Source organism: Hibiscus syriacus, unplaced genomic scaffold, assembly GCF_006381635.1.
Source record: "Hibiscus syriacus cultivar Baekdansim isolate YM2019G1 unplaced genomic scaffold, ASM638163v2 tig00110828_pilon, whole genome shotgun sequence".
In the NCBI taxonomy this organism is placed as follows: domain Eukaryota; kingdom Viridiplantae; phylum Streptophyta; class Magnoliopsida; order Malvales; family Malvaceae; genus Hibiscus; species Hibiscus syriacus.
The window spans coordinates 1,275,775-1,294,456 of record NW_024062880.1 but is presented as its reverse complement, the minus strand read 5'-3'; the positions used below and the strand labels follow the sequence as shown (position 1 = coordinate 1,294,456).

Below are 18,682 nucleotides of genomic sequence, written 5' to 3'. Positions count from 1 at the left end.
ATTTTAAAATTAAATAAATGAAGACGAATCAAATTATTTCAATAGTTAAAGAAATGATTGTTATTTCTAAAGGTCCTAGGTTCAAGCACCAACGACCCCAATATGAATAATTAAGTATTCATTTTCAAATGATTGAGAATATTTAAAACATTTAATATTTTGTAATCACCATAACTTAATAAAGAAAATTAAATAAATGATGTCTAATTTAAATACCTTTAACATTCAGTTTAGTGAAATAGCTCAACAATATTAAGTTTTAGACCCAAAAACCTTGGACTTATTCCGGTCCATAACATTTCAAACAAAGGGAATAACACCCATAAATTTATAGGGCTTTTCTGAAAATTCTAGGGTTTGTTCTATATAAGCGGCAGCGAACACCGCCTCTGCCTGATTCGGTGTACCTTGGGCATCCAATGTTTGAAGGTGCCATTTTTTTTCTCTCTCTAAAGCAATCTGAATATTCATATTCAGATGATTGGTTTGTGTTTTTAAACTTTGAAGCTCTTTTTTTTTTCTTCATATATTGGAAAAAGAGGCATCAATGATGAGATGATTAAATTGTTATCCTTGCACTTTGATTGTCAGTGAAGAAACAAAGTGGGCGTTTTATATCTGAGATGCTTCGTTTTCAACTCTCTTTCAAACTCCGTTTTTATGTTTTGTTTTTTGTTTTTGGATCAAAGATTGAAACTTTATACTGCGTTATCTATCTGATCATACCTTCTTTGCGAGGAACTGAAGATAACACTAATCTCATACTGAGATCCAGTTTAACTTTTGTTTTTGTTTCTTGCTGAATTAATTGGTTAAAAAAAATTCATCCCCTTGGTTGTTAATCGATGCTTTCATTGGATCCATGATGGTATTTTATAAACTGCGTTATCTATCTGAACTTTCCTTGGAAAGGGGTTGAAGATAATTTTCCGTACTGAGATCCTGTCTTGTTTTTGTAACATGTCCATTGCTTGTTAAGGTCGAGTTTTCATTTGTCTTGGAAGATTTGGGGCTGTTCCATGAACAATGTGGTTAACCCTCAAAACTTGACATATGCTATCTTTTTGGATAGCTTAGGATTGATTAGTTTTCTCAAGACATCCGGGAAACCCCTTATGAGTTAAGGCCATGGGAGAGCTATCTCTATTGAACTTGAATATGAATGTGGACTCTAGTTGATTAAACAGAATGTAATCTACTTTATGCTTCATGATATTATCTTTATCAGAGATTTCAACCTACTTTATGGCATAGGAAGCTGATCAATGGATGATATTAAAATTATATAATAATTCGTCTATATTTTTTGTTACGTAAACCATAGAAATAATTTTAGATACGCATGTGAAGATCAAATATCATTTTCAATATTTTTTTGAAAAATCTTTTTGAGGTATCCAATTAATTCCAATTGTATCTCTTAACCATCTTTGGTGCATCATTAGAGTAGAGAAAATCTTCACTTTGGAGATGAATTTAAACTCTAGCTCATCTCTACTTTCAATATTTATTTTTAGTTTTTGTTATTTTTTTTACTTTCTTTTATTATTTTCTTTTTTTTTGTTACATTATTTTCTCTTATTATATATTTTAGGTTTTTTTATTGTAATTTCTACATAATAAAATAAAAATTAAATATAATATAATAAAGTCAAGTAGATTAAATTGTAAGATAGATAAAAATACATTGAAATTAGAGAAAATAAACATATTAATAGTTAAATATTGTGAATAAAGTAGAGTTGGTGGTAATGTAGAGATAATGTTGGAGATAAATTATTGTTTCATCTTCGTAGAGATAGAGATACTGTAGGATAACATTAAATAGTCTAAACGAAGCATATAGCTGATCTGTGGATACTTGAATGCCCCGAACAAGAATTTAAGAAATTTCTTGGATTTTATCATGGAATAGAAAACAATGCTAAGAAGTTGCAAATTCCAGGAAGAATTAATCTGGAAAGCGTGTGCCAATACGAATGTTAGATATACTGAATTCCTTTTCTATTCTTATCATTAAGTGTGCTCAAATCGATTCATTGTTAAGGACTAGCAAAATCACAGGCCCATTTAATCAATGCATCTTTGCTCGAATAAGGTCAAAGTATATGCCAAGCACAGATTTTAAGCATTAAAACATGGGGAGATGAAGAAATAATTAGGTAATACAGTGAAGAACTTGCACATGAATTATGCATTTAAGAGTCATAACATGGTTAAGGCAAGCAACACAAAAACACTATGTAAACACAACCTGCAACTACAAATCATCAATTTACAACATAACATTCAATCACAAATCTAGTTATTGCCATCTTTGACAGCATCGTCTACTACTACCACTTTGACCTTCTTAATGAATTCAAAATCCACAGGATCCGCAACACACTCTTCAGGCCCCACAGGATCCGCAACACACTCTTCAGGCCCCACAGGTCTCCTATCACCGAAGACGCTCAGTAGGTACAGCACGAGAGAAGCTGTCAAGGCTCCGCAAGCACCGCCGAATACGAACACGGCGAGCACTTTCCAAAAACATTTGTTGTTCTTGGGGGCTGCCGTCAAAGGTTTGGGGTTCTTTGCAATAACCTGGGGATCAATTGGTTGGGAATGCATCCAATTGGGAACCTGCCTTAGCTTAAAACTCCACAAGCGAATAAAGCATGTCTGTGAAGACTTGCCATTTGAAGAGCTTAACCCCACAAACACTTCATCATTCCATAGCTTCGACCAAATACGAAAGCAACGGATCATCTGGCCTGGAACTACCAGATTGATTCAATCTAATCTCTAGTGTCTTTGAAGTTGCTTCATAATCAATCCAACAATGTAATCTCTCCCCATTGTTTAGCACCAAATTGAGAGATGATAAATTTCTGGCTTTAACTGATGTAAGGCTACTCATATCAATACCCACATGGTTTTCATCCAAATCACCATGATTGACATCTCTGAAAGTATCAAATTCTACAGCAACAATTCTACTTTTGCTTTTCTCCAATCCAAGAGAAACCCCAAACGAACTGTTCCCCAATACATCAACTTTAGAACTACTAGGAACCATAATAAAAGCCAAACCATCACCATTTCCGCGAGACATTGAGAAGGAAAAGTAAGTTGAAAAAGAAGCAAAGTTCCTGACTTTACCTCCAACAAGCTTGATGGGTTTCTCGTACATGGCTGCCCCAGCACTCCAACTCACCGAGTCAGTAAGTTGAATCCAAGAGCCATCATTACCAACATGAGCATCCCCATATAATGCAATATTGGCCTCAAATTTTGGATCTTTACCAAAACTTTTGAAAGAAAAAGATGAACTTTGCTCTGCAGCCAAGATTTTGAAGAAGAAAACAAGGCAAGTCAGGGCTGTGAGATAGCTGGAAATGAAGAAAGTTGCCATTTTTGATATCTGAGTTTGGTTCTTTTCTCTTTTGTTGGTCTACAAAGATAAGGCAAGTTATGATTCCATTTACAACAAGCTGGTTTCCTCTTCTTCTTTTTTCACTTAATTTTTTATTCTTTGGCTTGTGGGTGAAGAACAAGAGGAGAGGAAGTAAAGAATATGAAGGTTGTGAAAATTAAATACGTTTTTCTCGTTTCAGTAAAGTCTTTATGAGTCGCAAAATCTCCTCTTTCTCTCCCGGTGGTTGCTGCTGACTGAGGGAATATTGTAATGGAGCACTTTCTGTTTTGCACTTGTACTTTTTTGTTAATTCTCAAATGTACTCTATGCTGTTCTTTATTTACATTCCCATCCTAAAAGTTAAAAATGGATTTGATTGTCTTTATGAAGTGCTTTCTCTTGATTTGTTCCATTAGTTGGAGTTATACAAGTTTTATATGATCCATGTTCTAAGGTCCATCAAGAGCGTACTTGGTTGGCCACAATGAAAAGGAGATTCAAAAGAGAGAGGAAAGGGAAAGATCAAACAAAAAAGGATGGCAGATGCCATGGTTACTCTCGGGCTACACAATGCGCTACGCTTTTGAAACCCTTAAAATCAAATATCACGGTGTTCAGATTCAATTCTATTATTATTAAATCAAATTTATTATTCTTTCGAATCAAACTTTATGATTTATAAATACTAATGTCTTTTTTAGATTCTTGTATACGAGTGTAGCCTCTCATCAAATATTTAAATTACGGTTATCATTACGTTTTCTGTTGTGTTGCGTTTATTGTTATTACGGACATAACATATGCTGTTGTGGTGATTGTAGACATCACGATCATACAATAACAATTTTAGATTACACATTTACCGTTATATAATGGATGTTAGTGTGATAACAAACCGCTCGTGATCCCTATTATCTCTTCCTAATTTTATTTTATAAGAAAGGGGGAAGGATGTGTTGTGGGGAGCAGAAGCTTAAAAAGGAAAAGAGAAAGGAGATTTAATTGCATTGAAGAGAGTAATTTTGTGAAGGGTACGTGCGTCCACTCCCCTATTTAATGCCCAAAGTTTCACCTCAAAATTACCATAAGCGTCCTCTTATCTTCACGCCCGCCCAAATGATTCCTCCGATTTTCCTCTAACATCCCTATGTTTTTCACTCTTTTCACATTTAGCTCCATTTTGATCTCTAGAAATATAATCTTTATTTATATCTAAAAATTAGAGTCAATTTCATCATATGTTCCTAAACTATAACTCTTATTTTGAATTATTCCTTAAACTATTGAACATTTCAATTTCACCCCAAACTATGAATCTTATTTTACATTAATCCTTAAACTATTGAACATTTTCAAATTCACCCCCAAAATATAACCTTCATTCTAAATTGGTCCCAAAACTTCATAAACATTCCAATTTCATCCAAATATGTAATTAGTTTCAATCATAATTTAACCTAATTTTTTTCCAAAACATACAATAATATAACCTGGCCTAACAATTTTACTGGCAAGGGATGTAATCAGTATATACGTATAGTTTGGGATGAAATTGGAATTTTGAAAAAGTTTCGGGATCAATTTAGAATATGAGGGTTATAATTTAGGAATGAAATTGAAATATTAAAAAAATTAAGGATTAATTTAGAATCATAGTCATACTTTAGGGATAAAATTGAAATATTTAAAAATTTATATACCAATTTAAAATGAGAGTCATACATATAGTACAATTAACTCTAAAAATTACAATAACCTATAAAATTTCTGCCCTCAATTTCGTTTTGAAACTGGAATCGCCGGCCATACCCATATTGTTTAAAAATAGGAAAAGCAGGTCCCCTAGAAAAACATGAAGGTGAGACAACCAAGACATAAAAGTGGAATACAGCTAGACAAAATAGAAGGCAACATAAGAAAAACAAACGCAAAAAGAGAAAACTGAAATGTAAAGATTGGAGCCGACCATTCAAACTCCACTGCTAAGAAGAAAGCTAGATAGAAGAAACGAAACGAGCAGTAGAAGAGAGAGCGAATCTGTAGAGCCTAGAAAGCAAAGAAAACTCCAGAACGAAGAGGATCTAGGGAGGATACAAACATCGAGCATCTTCAGCAACCTGTAGAGACACCTCTCGAACATGTCATCGGTGAAACGGTCAACAGCTTTGGCTAGAAGATGGGTCGTGTGATTGCTGAAACGAGGAGAGAATGAGAAAGAGCATGCATGAAAATCCTTTGAACGACACTTTGCATCCCAAATAAACGCACTAATTTCAGAAAGATCATGCTTATCAGAGGCCTGCTTCATGATTACTGAACGAGAGTCAACATCAACAATCACAAACTGGAACTCCAAATCAAACACCAGATCAATTGCAAGAATTGTCGCCTGGCCTTCAACCGCGAACGTCGAGGTAGCACAACCAATCCTTCGTTTGCTTGCTCTCATGATTTGGCCCTCGCAATTTCTTACCAGAGCTCCTGACCAAGAGTTGTTTTTATTGTAAATAGCATCGAAATTTACCTTGGCCCACTGGGGAGGAGGTGGACAAAAAGAAGTTTCGGTGTTGTGAGCGGAAGGCCGAATCCTTGCATTGGCAACGGTAAACTCTTGACATTGGACACGAATGAAGGTGGCAAGCTCCCAACTTCCTTTCTTTTTACCTTCATGACACTGTAAGTTTCGTGCATAACACAAAGCCCAGATGCAAACTAGAATAAAACGCCACAAATCAGTTTGTAAATTTGTAAATAACCACTCTAACCAAGGTTGAAAATCGAAAGAATTCATAAACGGAGGTCAACTTATGCCCAATTCTGACCATGTTGCCATAGCGAGGTTGCAATCCCTGTTAATATGAATAGTTAACTCTACTATATTCATACAATTAGGACAGTAGGGATTTAATCCAATTGTTTTTATTAAGACCTCATCGGTAAGTCTAATCCAAAAATTAAAATCTAATTGATAACACATATTCATATTTAACAAAAGTAAATTAATAGTCGTATTAATTAGAATTTAATTTTTAAATCAAACTAATTAAGAACGCATTTTCCAGAACTGAGAGCAGGAGACTGAATTTCAAGACGTGAAAGAGTACGAGGACTGGAGGCTAAATTTAACTATCTTTTCTTGGTTCGAGCAGATTATTTGAAGGATATGTTTCTCTCTTATATCTTTAAGTATAAAATAAATGCTCAAACTATATATATTTTTATGAATAGGTGTACAATATTTTTTGATTAATTCAGGTATCTAACGTTACAAACGTTACCTATTTAGGTGCTCGGGCCGTCAACAACGTTAATTTTCCATGTTAAAATTTTTGTATAAAATTTTAAAAATAAAATTATATATTTTTACAAAATAAAAAACAGAAATTTTGAAATAAACTCAAAACTTTAAAAATCTTCATTTCAACCCCTAAACTCACGCCAACCACCACATTTTCCCGTCGATGAAGCTCCACTATATCTCAACTCCTCCATTTATCAAAATCCTTATGAAATCATGATCGATCGATGGCCGATTGATGACGAATAGATGTTTCTCGAGGTGATGAGTTCCAATGCTTTTTTTTCAAATCTAATTTTTAAGTATATTAAAGCAAAAAAATATAATAATATTTTAAAGGATTTAAAAAAAATAATAAGATCGTAATAAAAAATAATATCCGAGATGATGAGTTACACTCGTAATGTAACAAATGCCGTATATCCCTAATTAAAAGTCATTGTGCCCTAGAACCCTAATTTTTTTTTATTTGCGATAACGGGCCAAAAACGCCAGATGCGCTTGCTTCTTGCGGTAGCCCATCTTCAGATGCTGCGACCTATTGGCCTTTTCCAAAGGCCCATATATATCATTCTTAAATGGCCCAAAAATAATATTTAAAGGGAATATCTAATCCTGAAAAACACACGTGTAAGCTTGGCAAAACCAACACGTGTCGTCGGATAGTTACAGTATATCCATAGTGTATTGCATGCCAAGCACGTCCAACAGACGTGTCGTAAATTAATACACGTGTCGGAGCCCCCCATTGTCTGAAGTTTCCCTATAAATAAAACACAAGCAATAAACTCCCGACACAGACGGTTGCATAATCATCATCCATTGAAACAAAACACAAAGGAAAGTGAAAGAAAATGGCGTCCCATGATCAGAGCTACAAAGCTGGTCAATCCGAAGGCCGAACTCGAGTAATCTACTCTTTATCACTTGTCTTCTTTCATTTTCATTTCCCTTTCTGAAGTTGGCAAAACGTGACCAAAAAGAGTTAAACATGTCAGTCAATATGGTCTTAGGATAAATCATATTAATATAAAATTTTGTGTTTGTACCTTATAAATGAATTATTTATTAGTATGGTTTCGTATCTGTAATGCATTCTTGTCTTCATTAGGAGAAGGGGGAGCAAATGAAGGAGAGCATAAAGGAGAAGGGTGAAGCGGCGAAGCAGAAGACATTCGAGACGGCGGAAGCTATTAAAGACAAAACCACGGGTGCTGCACAATCGACCGGTCAGAAAAGTAAAGAATCGTCGGAAACTGCTAAAGAGAAGGCGGAGGAAGGCAATGAAAGAGGCGGTGGGATCCTTCAGCAGACGGGAGAGAAAGTGAAGAACATTGCTCAGGGTGCCAGTGATGCTGTCAGGCACAACTTCGGAATGACGGATGCTGATGCTGATGAACAAATTTATCCTCCTACGAGGAAGGATACTAATTACTAGGGTTTTCGTTTTCCTCATTAAATAATGGTTGCAGCATCTACGTGATGTTGAATGAATTTTACTTTGTTGTTTCTGCTCTTGCTCAATGAATAAAATATCGTATCGGATAATAATCTTTGAATAACCTTTAATCAGTGGTTGTAAACGGATGAAAATAAGTGATAGAAGATAAATTTATTTTTCTTATAAGATTTCAAATAAGTTTAGAGTTCGAACAAATTTGTTATGTTTTGATCATTTAAAAATACAGATACTAAAGTTTTTGTTCTCTTCTAATGGATGTCAAAGTTAGGATCTTAATCTCCGATGAATTTTGTCAATGTACCTTCAAATAGTATACACAAAGTTATAATGGTTGGTAACACATATGAGTCTATTTCTGAAAAATATTCTTTTGTAATTATATTTAATTATATAAATATGATACGAGTAAACAAACACACCAGCTATCATTTACTAGCACACGGTCCAACTTCCTACACACCAGCTATCATTCACTAGCACACGGTCCAACAGCAAGGAAACATTCCTAGGTCCAAACTTCCCAGCAAGGAAACGTTCCTAGCAAGGAACCATCCATCCTGCTTAACTTCCTATTTCCTAACAAAGAAACAACCATCTTACTTATTAGACCAAGTAAACACAGGTTCAATATATGAATAATAAACCAATATTAACCCAATCATACAGTTCTGATCAACCAATCCAAACCAAGTAAACACAAGTTCAGTATATGAATGATCAACCAATCTTAATCTTGCTTATTAGACCAAGTAAACACAGGTTCAATATATGAATGATCAACCAATCTTAGTCAAATCATACAGTTCTGATCAACCAATCCAAACCAAGTAAACACAGGTTCAATATATGAATGATCAACCACTCTTAATCCAGTCATAAGTTCTGATCAATCAATCCGACTCCAGTCATACAGTTCTGGAGATCCTCCAATGTCCCTAACCAAAGAGCCAAGGATTAAAATTAGAGCTCTCAGCCGTTTGAGCAGTAATATTAAAATCTTTACCCACCAGTCAAGGTAATCTCCCACCAGAGTAGTTTGAAGTTGCTGCCAAAGTTCTTTCCTTTCAACCCCCCTATTATAACTATAAACAACAGTGATGACCAAGTCATTTCCTTTACTCTACCCAAAATAGTCAAACATTGATTAGCAGAATGTAAAAAGGAGAACCTCAACCCCTTTCTCCAAAGCAATCAAATTCTACCATTTCTCCAAAGCAATCAAATTCTACCATTACCCTTAAGAGGAGTAATTTCAACAGTTATCTGAATTGTAATAATAGCAGTAACATAAGTCTCCTTCACTCTAACTTCAAGGAGACATAACACCTCAACATGAAGATCTTAGCTCTCTTCATAACCTTTCCTTGCTTAAGAGGTGGTTAAATCCCCTAACATTCCAAAAAACTATTAACATAAAATTGAGGAAGGAGTACCTCCAGCTGATCCCACAACTCATTCCCAAGCTTTTTAACCTTTTCCACTTCTCACTCTTTTTTGATTTTCGATTTTGACTCCTGAAGAATATGAGCCACCCTTTGGGATACCAATCTAGGCTTACGACCTATCATGCCAACCTAGTCTGGTGTGTTTTTTTTCAAGGTTCTCATGTGGAGTTTCAGGCCCCTAAGATCTCTGATCACTGTCTTGCTGTTATGTGGTGTGAGAAGGGAGTTGCTTCTAGGTCCAAGCCTTTTAAGTTCTTTAATTTTTAAACTATGCGTCCTGAATTCAAGGAAACTACAGAGGGATCCAATGTAGATCATTTTTATAAGCTGAAGAGGGTTAAGCCTGAGCTTAAGGCTCTTAATTAGAGGCACTTTGCTGATATCTGTAGGAAGGTGGCTGTTAAAATGAGTCAGTTGAAGAGGCATCAAGTTATGAATTTGACTAATCATACCTTGTGCAATGTTGAGGTTGAAAAGCAATTGATGGTGGAGCTAAGGAAGTTGAAGAGGGTTGAGAGGTTGTTCTATCAACAGAGGACTAAAGTATCTTGGTAAAGGAGGGGATCAATGTACTAGGTTCTTCTACTACCATGTTGTTATCAAGAGAAAGAGGAACACTATTAGAGTGTTGTATGATGAGGAAGGAAGTAGGTTGGATACTTTTGATGCTATGTCTTCTAAAATGGTGAGCTTTTTTACAAAGCAAATTGGTGCTCCTTATGGGGCTGCCAAAGGATGCAATGTGGATGATCTGAAGAATTTGCTCAAGGCTCCCATTTTTGTACAAGGCACCAAGGCATGATGGTTATATTTCTGGTTTCTTTAAAGTTGTTTGGAAGACTGTGGGGGCTGATTTTATTACTACAGTAAGACATTTCTTTCATTCTTCTAGTCTTTTACTTGTTTTTAATGCCAATGTTATTACTCTTGTCCCCAAAGTGTCGAATCCTAGCATGTCCAAGGAATTTAGGCCAATTTCTTGTTGTTATGTTGTGTACAAAACTTTAACTAGGACTATCGTTGCTAGGTTAACTGAGTTTATTCCTAGTTTAATTGGTCCTAATTGTAATATCCCAAAACAGGGTTAGTAACTAAAATGGAAGTTTTTAAAATTTGGTGATCAAATTATAAAAATTGAAAAGTTCAAGGATTTAATTAGGAATTTTATTTAACAAGATTGAATGGTAGAGATGAAAAGATTGAAGGGCATAATGGTCATTTGATAACTAAGATAATTTATTCGATTATGGTTATATAGTAACCACGTGGAATTTGAGGAAGCAAAACTTAAGTTTTTCTAGAGTCTTCTTCCTCCTTCAGCCGTATACCTCAGTTGTTAAGGTGCGTTCTATAATGGTTGATAATTTATTAATTTTAAGATTGATTTATGTTCTTTAGATGATACTTAAGCTTAAGGAAAGCTTAAGTTGTCTTAAAACTAAAAGATGAAGGAGTTAGAAAGGATTAAAGATAAGTTTTGAAGTGAAATTTGACTTGTAAAGGGTGGAATTAAGAAGTTAGAAGCAATAGTAGTGAACTAAGAGGATATAGAAAATTTAGCAAGATTCTTGGTTCTAAGAATTCTAATGAGATGTTGAACGTTTAGATGTTTTAAAGTGATATAAGATGGTTTGAATAAGTGTAGTTAAGCTTAAAGGGTTAAAAGGACGTTATGGTAGAAGAATTAAGTAAGTTTGGTAAGATTTTTGGGTTAAAAAAATATATCCTGGGCAAGGGGAATCGATACTATTCATCCAGTACCGATACTTCAAAGAGAAAATAAGTTTTATTTGAAGTAGGGGTATCGATACTGGTTGAATGAGTATCGATACCATAAGACACAGATTTATAAATTGTTCAGAGAGTATCGATACCAAAGGAGCAGTATTGATACTGGGGGTATCGATACCATCTAGCAAGTATCAATACCATTTTGAAAATATGGATCATCGAATCGAAATTGGGTATCGATACCGTGGAAGGGTATCAATACTACAAGCATGGAGGTATCGATATTGTGCTTGTAGTACCGATACTACTTGAGCTGGAAATTAGAGATTAATGCTTTGATTAGATTGCAATAGTAATAACCTTTGCAAATAATTCAAATTCCGATATTTATTGGATTATGTAGTTGTATAGATAACGATCGAGAGCACAATTTGAACAATTCAACCAACTAGTAGTCGTCGAGAAAGAGATAAGAGATCGGTATTGACTGGTGAAGCCATGTGAGTGCATACTAGTGGCATATGATGTTTAATGGAAATAGGCTTTGCGATGGGTCTATTTCCTATAGTAGTATGCATGAAGTCATGAATATAAGTATGTGAATGACATGATTTGTATGTATGCATGATTATATGCGTTGATATGTTCTTTTATGTGATATATGATTTAGGTAAAAATACTATGATATGATAATAGGAGAACATAAAATAAGTTATGTAAGGACATTATTATAAAAGATAAGTCATGTGACAAGATATATGTAATACATGAAAATATAATATAATCTGTGTATTAGTGATGAGGCACATAAAAATATGATGATGAAAAGACATAAGAAAACAAACCATAAACCATATGATAATGAATTACGAGACTCTATGAGAATAATTTATAAGTTAGGGGACAAGAACATAAATGATGATATGAATCTATAAGATAAACGATATAGGGAAGATTTATATATTTAACGGAAACTATGATATAAGAGTTATAGAGTAAAGAACTATAAAGCTCAATGAGAAGATTATAGGAGTTGGGTGGAATTGAACTAAATAAATAAATTAACTTAGTATATAACTAATATGAGATAAGTGATATAAATTATATGTTATGGTATAGGTTACATGATCTGTATAAATTCAGGATAGTATAATAACCATGTGAATTGCTATAAATATTTATGTGAGTAAATGGAAAAATTATACAAGATAAGTAGTATTTACTTATAGGATAATATAAGATTATATGAATATAAATCATAAACTATATAAGGAAGACTTAGGTGTTATATGATTTAAGCATGGAAAGGAACATAAGATATAGTCAGGTGAAATTATTATGTGATATGAGTTTATGTCATTACTATACGAATTATATGAAAGAATATATATAAATACATATGTAAGCTTATATGGTTGTGTGATAACATGAGAAAGTGAACTAAGTTCAATGATATTGAACTATGTGAGTATAAGTATATGAGATATGTAACATATGACAATGAGCTATAAAAACATACAAGAATATTATTTGATATATATGACAAGAAGTATGAGACTACATATGCATATGTGATAAACATAAATGATAATGTCTGTGTTATGTGTCATTAGAGCTTGAGGTATAGTTGGCATGCCAAGAGTCGAGGGTTACATAGGTCCTTCGGGACATATGATAGGTCTTTCGGGACATAGATGAGGTCATTCGGGACATAGATTTCACATGCCACTTAGTGGATTCTATACGAGCTGTGGTGACAACATATGTGCACAACCTCTATGTACTCACATATCTTTAGTTCTCATATGTGTACATGGGCTAATAAATAGATAACAATAAATTAATTATTTATGATTTATATGTTTTGTGCTATGAAACATGTTACAAGAATTATATGATGCTATGTGTACTTCTTTGTGAAGCGATATGTGTGTATTATTTGATTAAGAATGACTAAGAGATATGAATGATAATGAAATAAGGGCTAATGACAAGATTTGTAATAATGAAAATGATTGTACATGAATATGTTTGAACTGGTATATGATTTGATATGATATTATTGTATTTAATGTTCATGCATTGTTAGAAGTTAGAGTTACATCATAAGTTGTATATGCCTTACTAAGTCATAGACTTAACGTGTGAATGTTTCACACGTAGGTTCTGGAAGCAATAAGAGAAGCTAAGAAGAAATGATTAATATATATTATTTTATTTTAAATATAGTTGGCATGTACTAATAGAATTGAGTTGAATATGCTCTGATATGTTTTGTAAATCCAATTGATTTTAATTAATGTAAAGTAATCATTTTCTTGAATTGTGAATTTAAATTTTAGCCATTTTTTAAAGAAAAACGTTTGAAAAGTAAATGTGACACCTTGGACTCGGATTCTGGTCAGGGGTGTTACATTTAATGGTATCAGAGCTAAGATTTAGCCGATTTTAGGCTTAAACCGAAGTTAAACGAGTTTTAAAATGTGTATATGGTAACATAAAGTGAAAATTTTTGATCTGATAGTGTAAGGAGTGTGTTGTCTTGCTAATAGAATTAGATTGTTACGTTATAATAGAAGTATGTTAATAAGAGTTTTGAATGAAGTGAGAGGTGATAGACCTAATGGTGGTAGCAATTCATCTATCCTGGCCAGGCAGGATGAAGAGCGGACCCCTTAAGAAGTGATTTGGAAAAATCAAAGGTTGTTTTTAGAAGTTGAAAACATGTTAGAATAACATTAAAGGGTCTCTATTGTTCTAATGTGGAGAAGTTAGATAAAGTAGTTTAGTTATTATGCGGATGAGTTAAAGTATAGTGAACAGATGTTATCATGAGAATGATAGAAGATTCAGTGATGTGGTTATTAGTTTAGAAAAGTTTGATAATAAGTATCTCGATGATAAGTTTATTAGATATATGAAGCCAGAGTTTATGAGTTTGAAACGGAGGAATCATTCAGTTGAGTGAATTGTTGTTAAGTTAATTTAAATGAAAATGATGTATACAAGTGATTTGTGGAGGGCTTGTTCCTAGATTAAAAGAGTGAATTATTGAAATTGTTCCCTTTTCAAGAAGTGGTTATTTGTGCTAAAGTTTTAGAGAGTTCAAAATGATTAAGAGAACTAGTATTTCATAGAAATCAGCACCATCAAAGAGAGATATAGATTATGGTTTTCAACTACATACTTGGTTTGAATCAGTTGTATTTCATGTTAAAAGATTAAATCCGATGAAAGTCAGACCCACTTAAGTAGTGGTGGAATGGATTGAAAGTTCTGTTAGAAATTATGTAAATTGAAGAAGAAAAAGTAACTAAAATGGATCAAGTAATATAGATATTGTTCAGAAGAGTTTAAGAATGGGTACATCAGTGATCAGTTTGTAAAATAAAGAAAGTTAGAATGTTTAATTTTGATTTAAGGAAATTGTATTGTGAACGAGAAAGAATGCGAGTTTGATAAGTTAAACAAATTATTGCTAAGTTAATTCCGATCGAAAAGAATGTACATGATTGGAAGAACTGGTGTTGATTAACAAAGTTAGGTGATAATGAATGTATTAGAGTTATAAATTTAGATGATGATGTTAGGTTAAGCTAACAAAGTATGGTGTAAATTTGAAAATGGTTATGTATTTTGATTATGTAAATGTGATGTAATGAAGGAAATAAGGATTAGTATGTTTGAAGGAATTTAAGGATTGATATAAAGTTTAAGTTGATAAAAAGAGATATGTGTATGGTGATTCGAATAAGGATTTTACAAAGAATAAGATTTATGCAAGTAGTGTTAACTATTAGAGTTATGAAAATGCGATAAATATTGGTTATCAGGAATAAGTATAAGTGATATGTAAGAGTATGGAAGCATAAAGGAAAATGTATAATTTAAGTTATAAAGATATTTTAATTTAGGGAGTAATGATGAATAATGAAGTTAAGAGATAAAGTTTAAAGAATTAAGTATGACAAGGATTATATGAAAGTATACATTAAGTACGTAAGGTTGAATAAAGATTGTTTGATTTCGTAAAGAGTATGTCTCAATCATATCGGATAAAGGTTTAAGATTGTATTTCTTGGTCAAGTAGAATTGGTCAGAGAAAGATAAGTATTTATTTATATGTATATGTATTAAGGAAATTCAAGATACAATCGAATGATAATAGGAGAAAGGTTTGGTATAGGTGATAAAGCAATTAGAAAAGAACTCAAGTGAATCATGGTAATGATTGATAAGGATTGGGATTATTGTTTATATGATGAATGCCATTTTATGAATCTATAAGAACGAATGTAGATGAAGAACTGAGTAAGTGAAAAGATAAGTCTATTATTGGTAAACAAGAAAAAGAAAGTAAGGGAAGCAACATGAGAATATTAGAATATATGTGTAGGCAGAGTACTTATTGATTTGTGCAGTGAAAATTTGAGGACAAATTTTCTTAAAGGAGGGGAGATTTGTAACATCCCAAAATAGGGTTAGTGACTAAAATGAAAGTTTTTGAAATATGGTGATCAAATTATAAAATTGAAAAGTTCAAGGATTTAATTAGGAATTTTATTTAACAAGATTGATTGGTAGAGATGAAAAGATTGAAGGGAATAATGGTTATTTAACAACTAAGATAATTATTCGGTTATGGTTATATAGTAACCACATAGAGTTTGAGGAAACAAAACTTAAGTTTTTCCAGAGTCTTCTTAGCCGTATACCTCAGTTGTTAAAGTGAGTTCTATAATGGTTGATAATTTCTTAATTTTAAGATTGATTTATGTTATTTAGATGATACTTAAGCTTAAGGAAAGCTTAAGTTATTTTAAAAGTAAAAGATGAAGGAGTTAGAAAGGATTAAAGATAAGAAGTTTTTAAGGGAATTATTGAGAAAAAGTTAGTAAATAAGTTTTGAAGTGAAATTTGACTTGTCAAGGGTGGAATTAAGAAGTTAAAAGCAATAGCAGTGAATTAAGAGCATACAGAAAATTTAGCAAAATTCTTGGTTCTAATAATTCTAATGAGATGTTGAACGTTTAGATGTTTTAAAGTGATATAAGATGGTTTGAATAAGTGTAGTTAAGCTTAAAGGGTTAAAAAGAGGTTATGGTAGAAGAATTAAGTAAGTTTGTTAAGTTTTTTGGGTTAAAGAAGTGTATTCTGGGTAAGGGGTATCGGTATTATTCATCCAATACCAATACTTCAAAGAGGAAATAAGTGTTATTTGAAGTAGGGGTATTGATATTGGTTGAATGAGTGTCGATACCATAAGGCACAAATTTATAAATTGTTCAAAGAGTATCGATACCAAAGAAGTAGTATCGATACTGGGGGTATCGATACCATCTAGCAAGTATCGGTACCTTTTTGAAAATATGGATCATCGAATCGAAATTTGGTATCAATACCGTGGAAGGGTATCGATACTACAAGCATGGAGGTATATGTACTATGCTTGTAGTACCGATACTACTTGAGCTGGAAATTAGAGATTAGTGCTTTGATTAGATTGAAATAGTAAGAACCTTTGCAAGTAATTCAAATTCAGATATTTATTGGATTATATATTTGTGTAGATAATGATCGAGAGCACAGTCTGGACAATTCAACCAAGTAGTAGTCGTCAAGAAAGAGATAAGAGATCGGTATTGACTAGTGAGGCTAGGTGAGTGTATACTAGTGGCATATGATATTTAATGGAAATAGGACTTGCGATGAGTCTATTTCCTATAGTAGTATGTATGAAGTCATGTATATAAGTATGTGAATGACATGATTTGTATGTATGCATGATTATATGTGTTGATATGTTCTTTTATATGATATATGATTTAGGTAAAAATAATATGATGTGATAATAGGAGAACATAAAATAAGTTATGTAAGGATATGATTATAAAAGATAAGTCATGTGACAAGATATATGTAATACATGAAAATGTAATATAAGTTGTGTATTAGTGATGAGCCATGTAAAAATATGACGATGAAAAGACATAAGAAAACAAACTATAAACATATGATAATGAATTACGAGACTCTATAAGAATAGTTTATAAGTTAGGGGACAAGAACATAAATGATGATATGAATCTATAAGATAAGTGATATAGGAAAGATTTATATATTTAACGGAAACTATGATATAAGAATTATAGAGTAAAGAACTATAAAGCTCAATGAGAAGATTATAGGAGTCGTGTGGAACTAAACTAAATAAATAAATTAACTTGGTATATAAATAATAAAAGATAAGTGATATAAATTATATGTTATGGTATAGGTTACATGATCTGTATAAATTCAGGATAGTATAATAAACTATGTGAATTGCTATAAATATTTATATGAGTAAATGGAAAAATGAGTCAAGATAAGTAGTATTTACTTATAGGATAATATAAGATTATATGAATATGAAGCATAAACTATATAAGGAAGACTTAGGTGTTATATGATTTAAGCACGGAAAGGAACATAAGATATAGTCAGGTGAAATTATTATGTGATATGAGTATATGTCATTACTATACGGATTATATGAAAGAATATATATGAATACATATATAAGCTTATATGGTTGTGTGATAACATTAGAAAGTGAACTAAGTTCAATGATATTGAACTATGTGAGTATAAGAATATGAGATATGTAATATATGACAATGAGCTATGAAACATACAAGAATGTTATTTGATCTATATAACAAGAAGTATGAGACTACATGTGCATATGTGATAAACATAAATGATAATGCATGTGTTATGTGTCATGAGAGTTGGAGGTATAATTGGCATGCCAATAGTCGAGGGTTACATAAGTCATTCGGGACATGTGATATGTCCTTCGGGACATAGATGAGGTCCTAAGGGACATAGATTTCACATGTCACTAAGTGGATTTTATATGAGCTGTGGTGACAACATATGTGCACAACCTCTATGTACTCACATATCTTTAGTTCTCATTTGTGTACATAGGCTAATAAAGAGATAACAATAAATTTATTATCTATGATTTATATGCTTTGTGCTATGAAACTTGTTACAAGAGTTATATGATGCTATGTGTTCTTTTTTGTGAAACGATATTCGTGTATTATTTGATTAAGAATGACTAAGAGATATGAATGACAATGAAATCAGGACTAATGACAAAATTTGTAATAATGAAAATGATTGTACATGAATATGTATGAATTGATATATGATTTGATATGATATTATTGTATTTAACGTTCATGCATTGTTAGAAGTTAGAGTTACATCATAAGTTGTATGTGCCTCACTAAGTCATAGACTTAGCGTGTGAATGTTTCACACGTAGGTTCTAGAAGCAAGAAGAGAAG

At 32.6% G+C, this 18,682-nt stretch overlaps 1 protein-coding gene, 3 non-coding genes and 1 pseudogene across 5 annotated transcripts; 4 read left to right on the top strand and 1 right to left on the bottom strand.

Moving 5' to 3' along the window:
* The first annotated feature begins 538 nt into the window (after nucleotides 1-538).
* On the top strand, nucleotides 539-629 carry LOC120142443. The gene has a single exon (XR_005517852.1). It is a non-coding gene; the product is annotated as a small nucleolar RNA snoR26 (small nucleolar RNA).
* Nucleotides 630-677: 48 nt separating this feature from the next.
* Nucleotides 678-776, top strand: LOC120142440. The gene has a single exon (XR_005517849.1). It is a non-coding gene; the product is annotated as a small nucleolar RNA snoR27 (small nucleolar RNA).
* A 77-nt stretch (nucleotides 777-853) lies between these two features.
* Nucleotides 854-946, top strand: LOC120142444. The gene has a single exon (XR_005517853.1). It is a non-coding gene; the product is annotated as a small nucleolar RNA snoR27 (small nucleolar RNA).
* Nucleotides 947-2,301: 1,355 nt separating this feature from the next.
* LOC120142326 lies at nucleotides 2,302-3,400 on the bottom strand (annotated as a pseudogene).
* A 4,079-nt stretch (nucleotides 3,401-7,479) lies between these two features.
* On the top strand, nucleotides 7,480-8,161 carry LOC120142377 (late embryogenesis abundant protein D-7-like). Of its 2 annotated transcripts, none has more exons than XM_039157082.1 (2): nucleotides 7,480-7,609; nucleotides 7,813-8,161. In XM_039157082.1, exons 1-2 carry the CDS (start codon nucleotides 7,556-7,558, stop codon nucleotides 8,137-8,139), a joined length of 381 nt encoding a protein of 126 aa, XP_039013013.1. In that variant the 5' UTR covers nucleotides 7,480-7,555; the 3' UTR covers nucleotides 8,140-8,161. The 2 variants fall into 2 exon arrangements, with proteins under 2 accessions (XP_039013013.1, XP_039013014.1); XM_039157083.1 differs by having other exon boundaries at nucleotides 7,490-7,609; nucleotides 7,816-8,161.
* The last annotated feature ends 10,521 nt before the right edge of the window (nucleotides 8,162-18,682 follow it).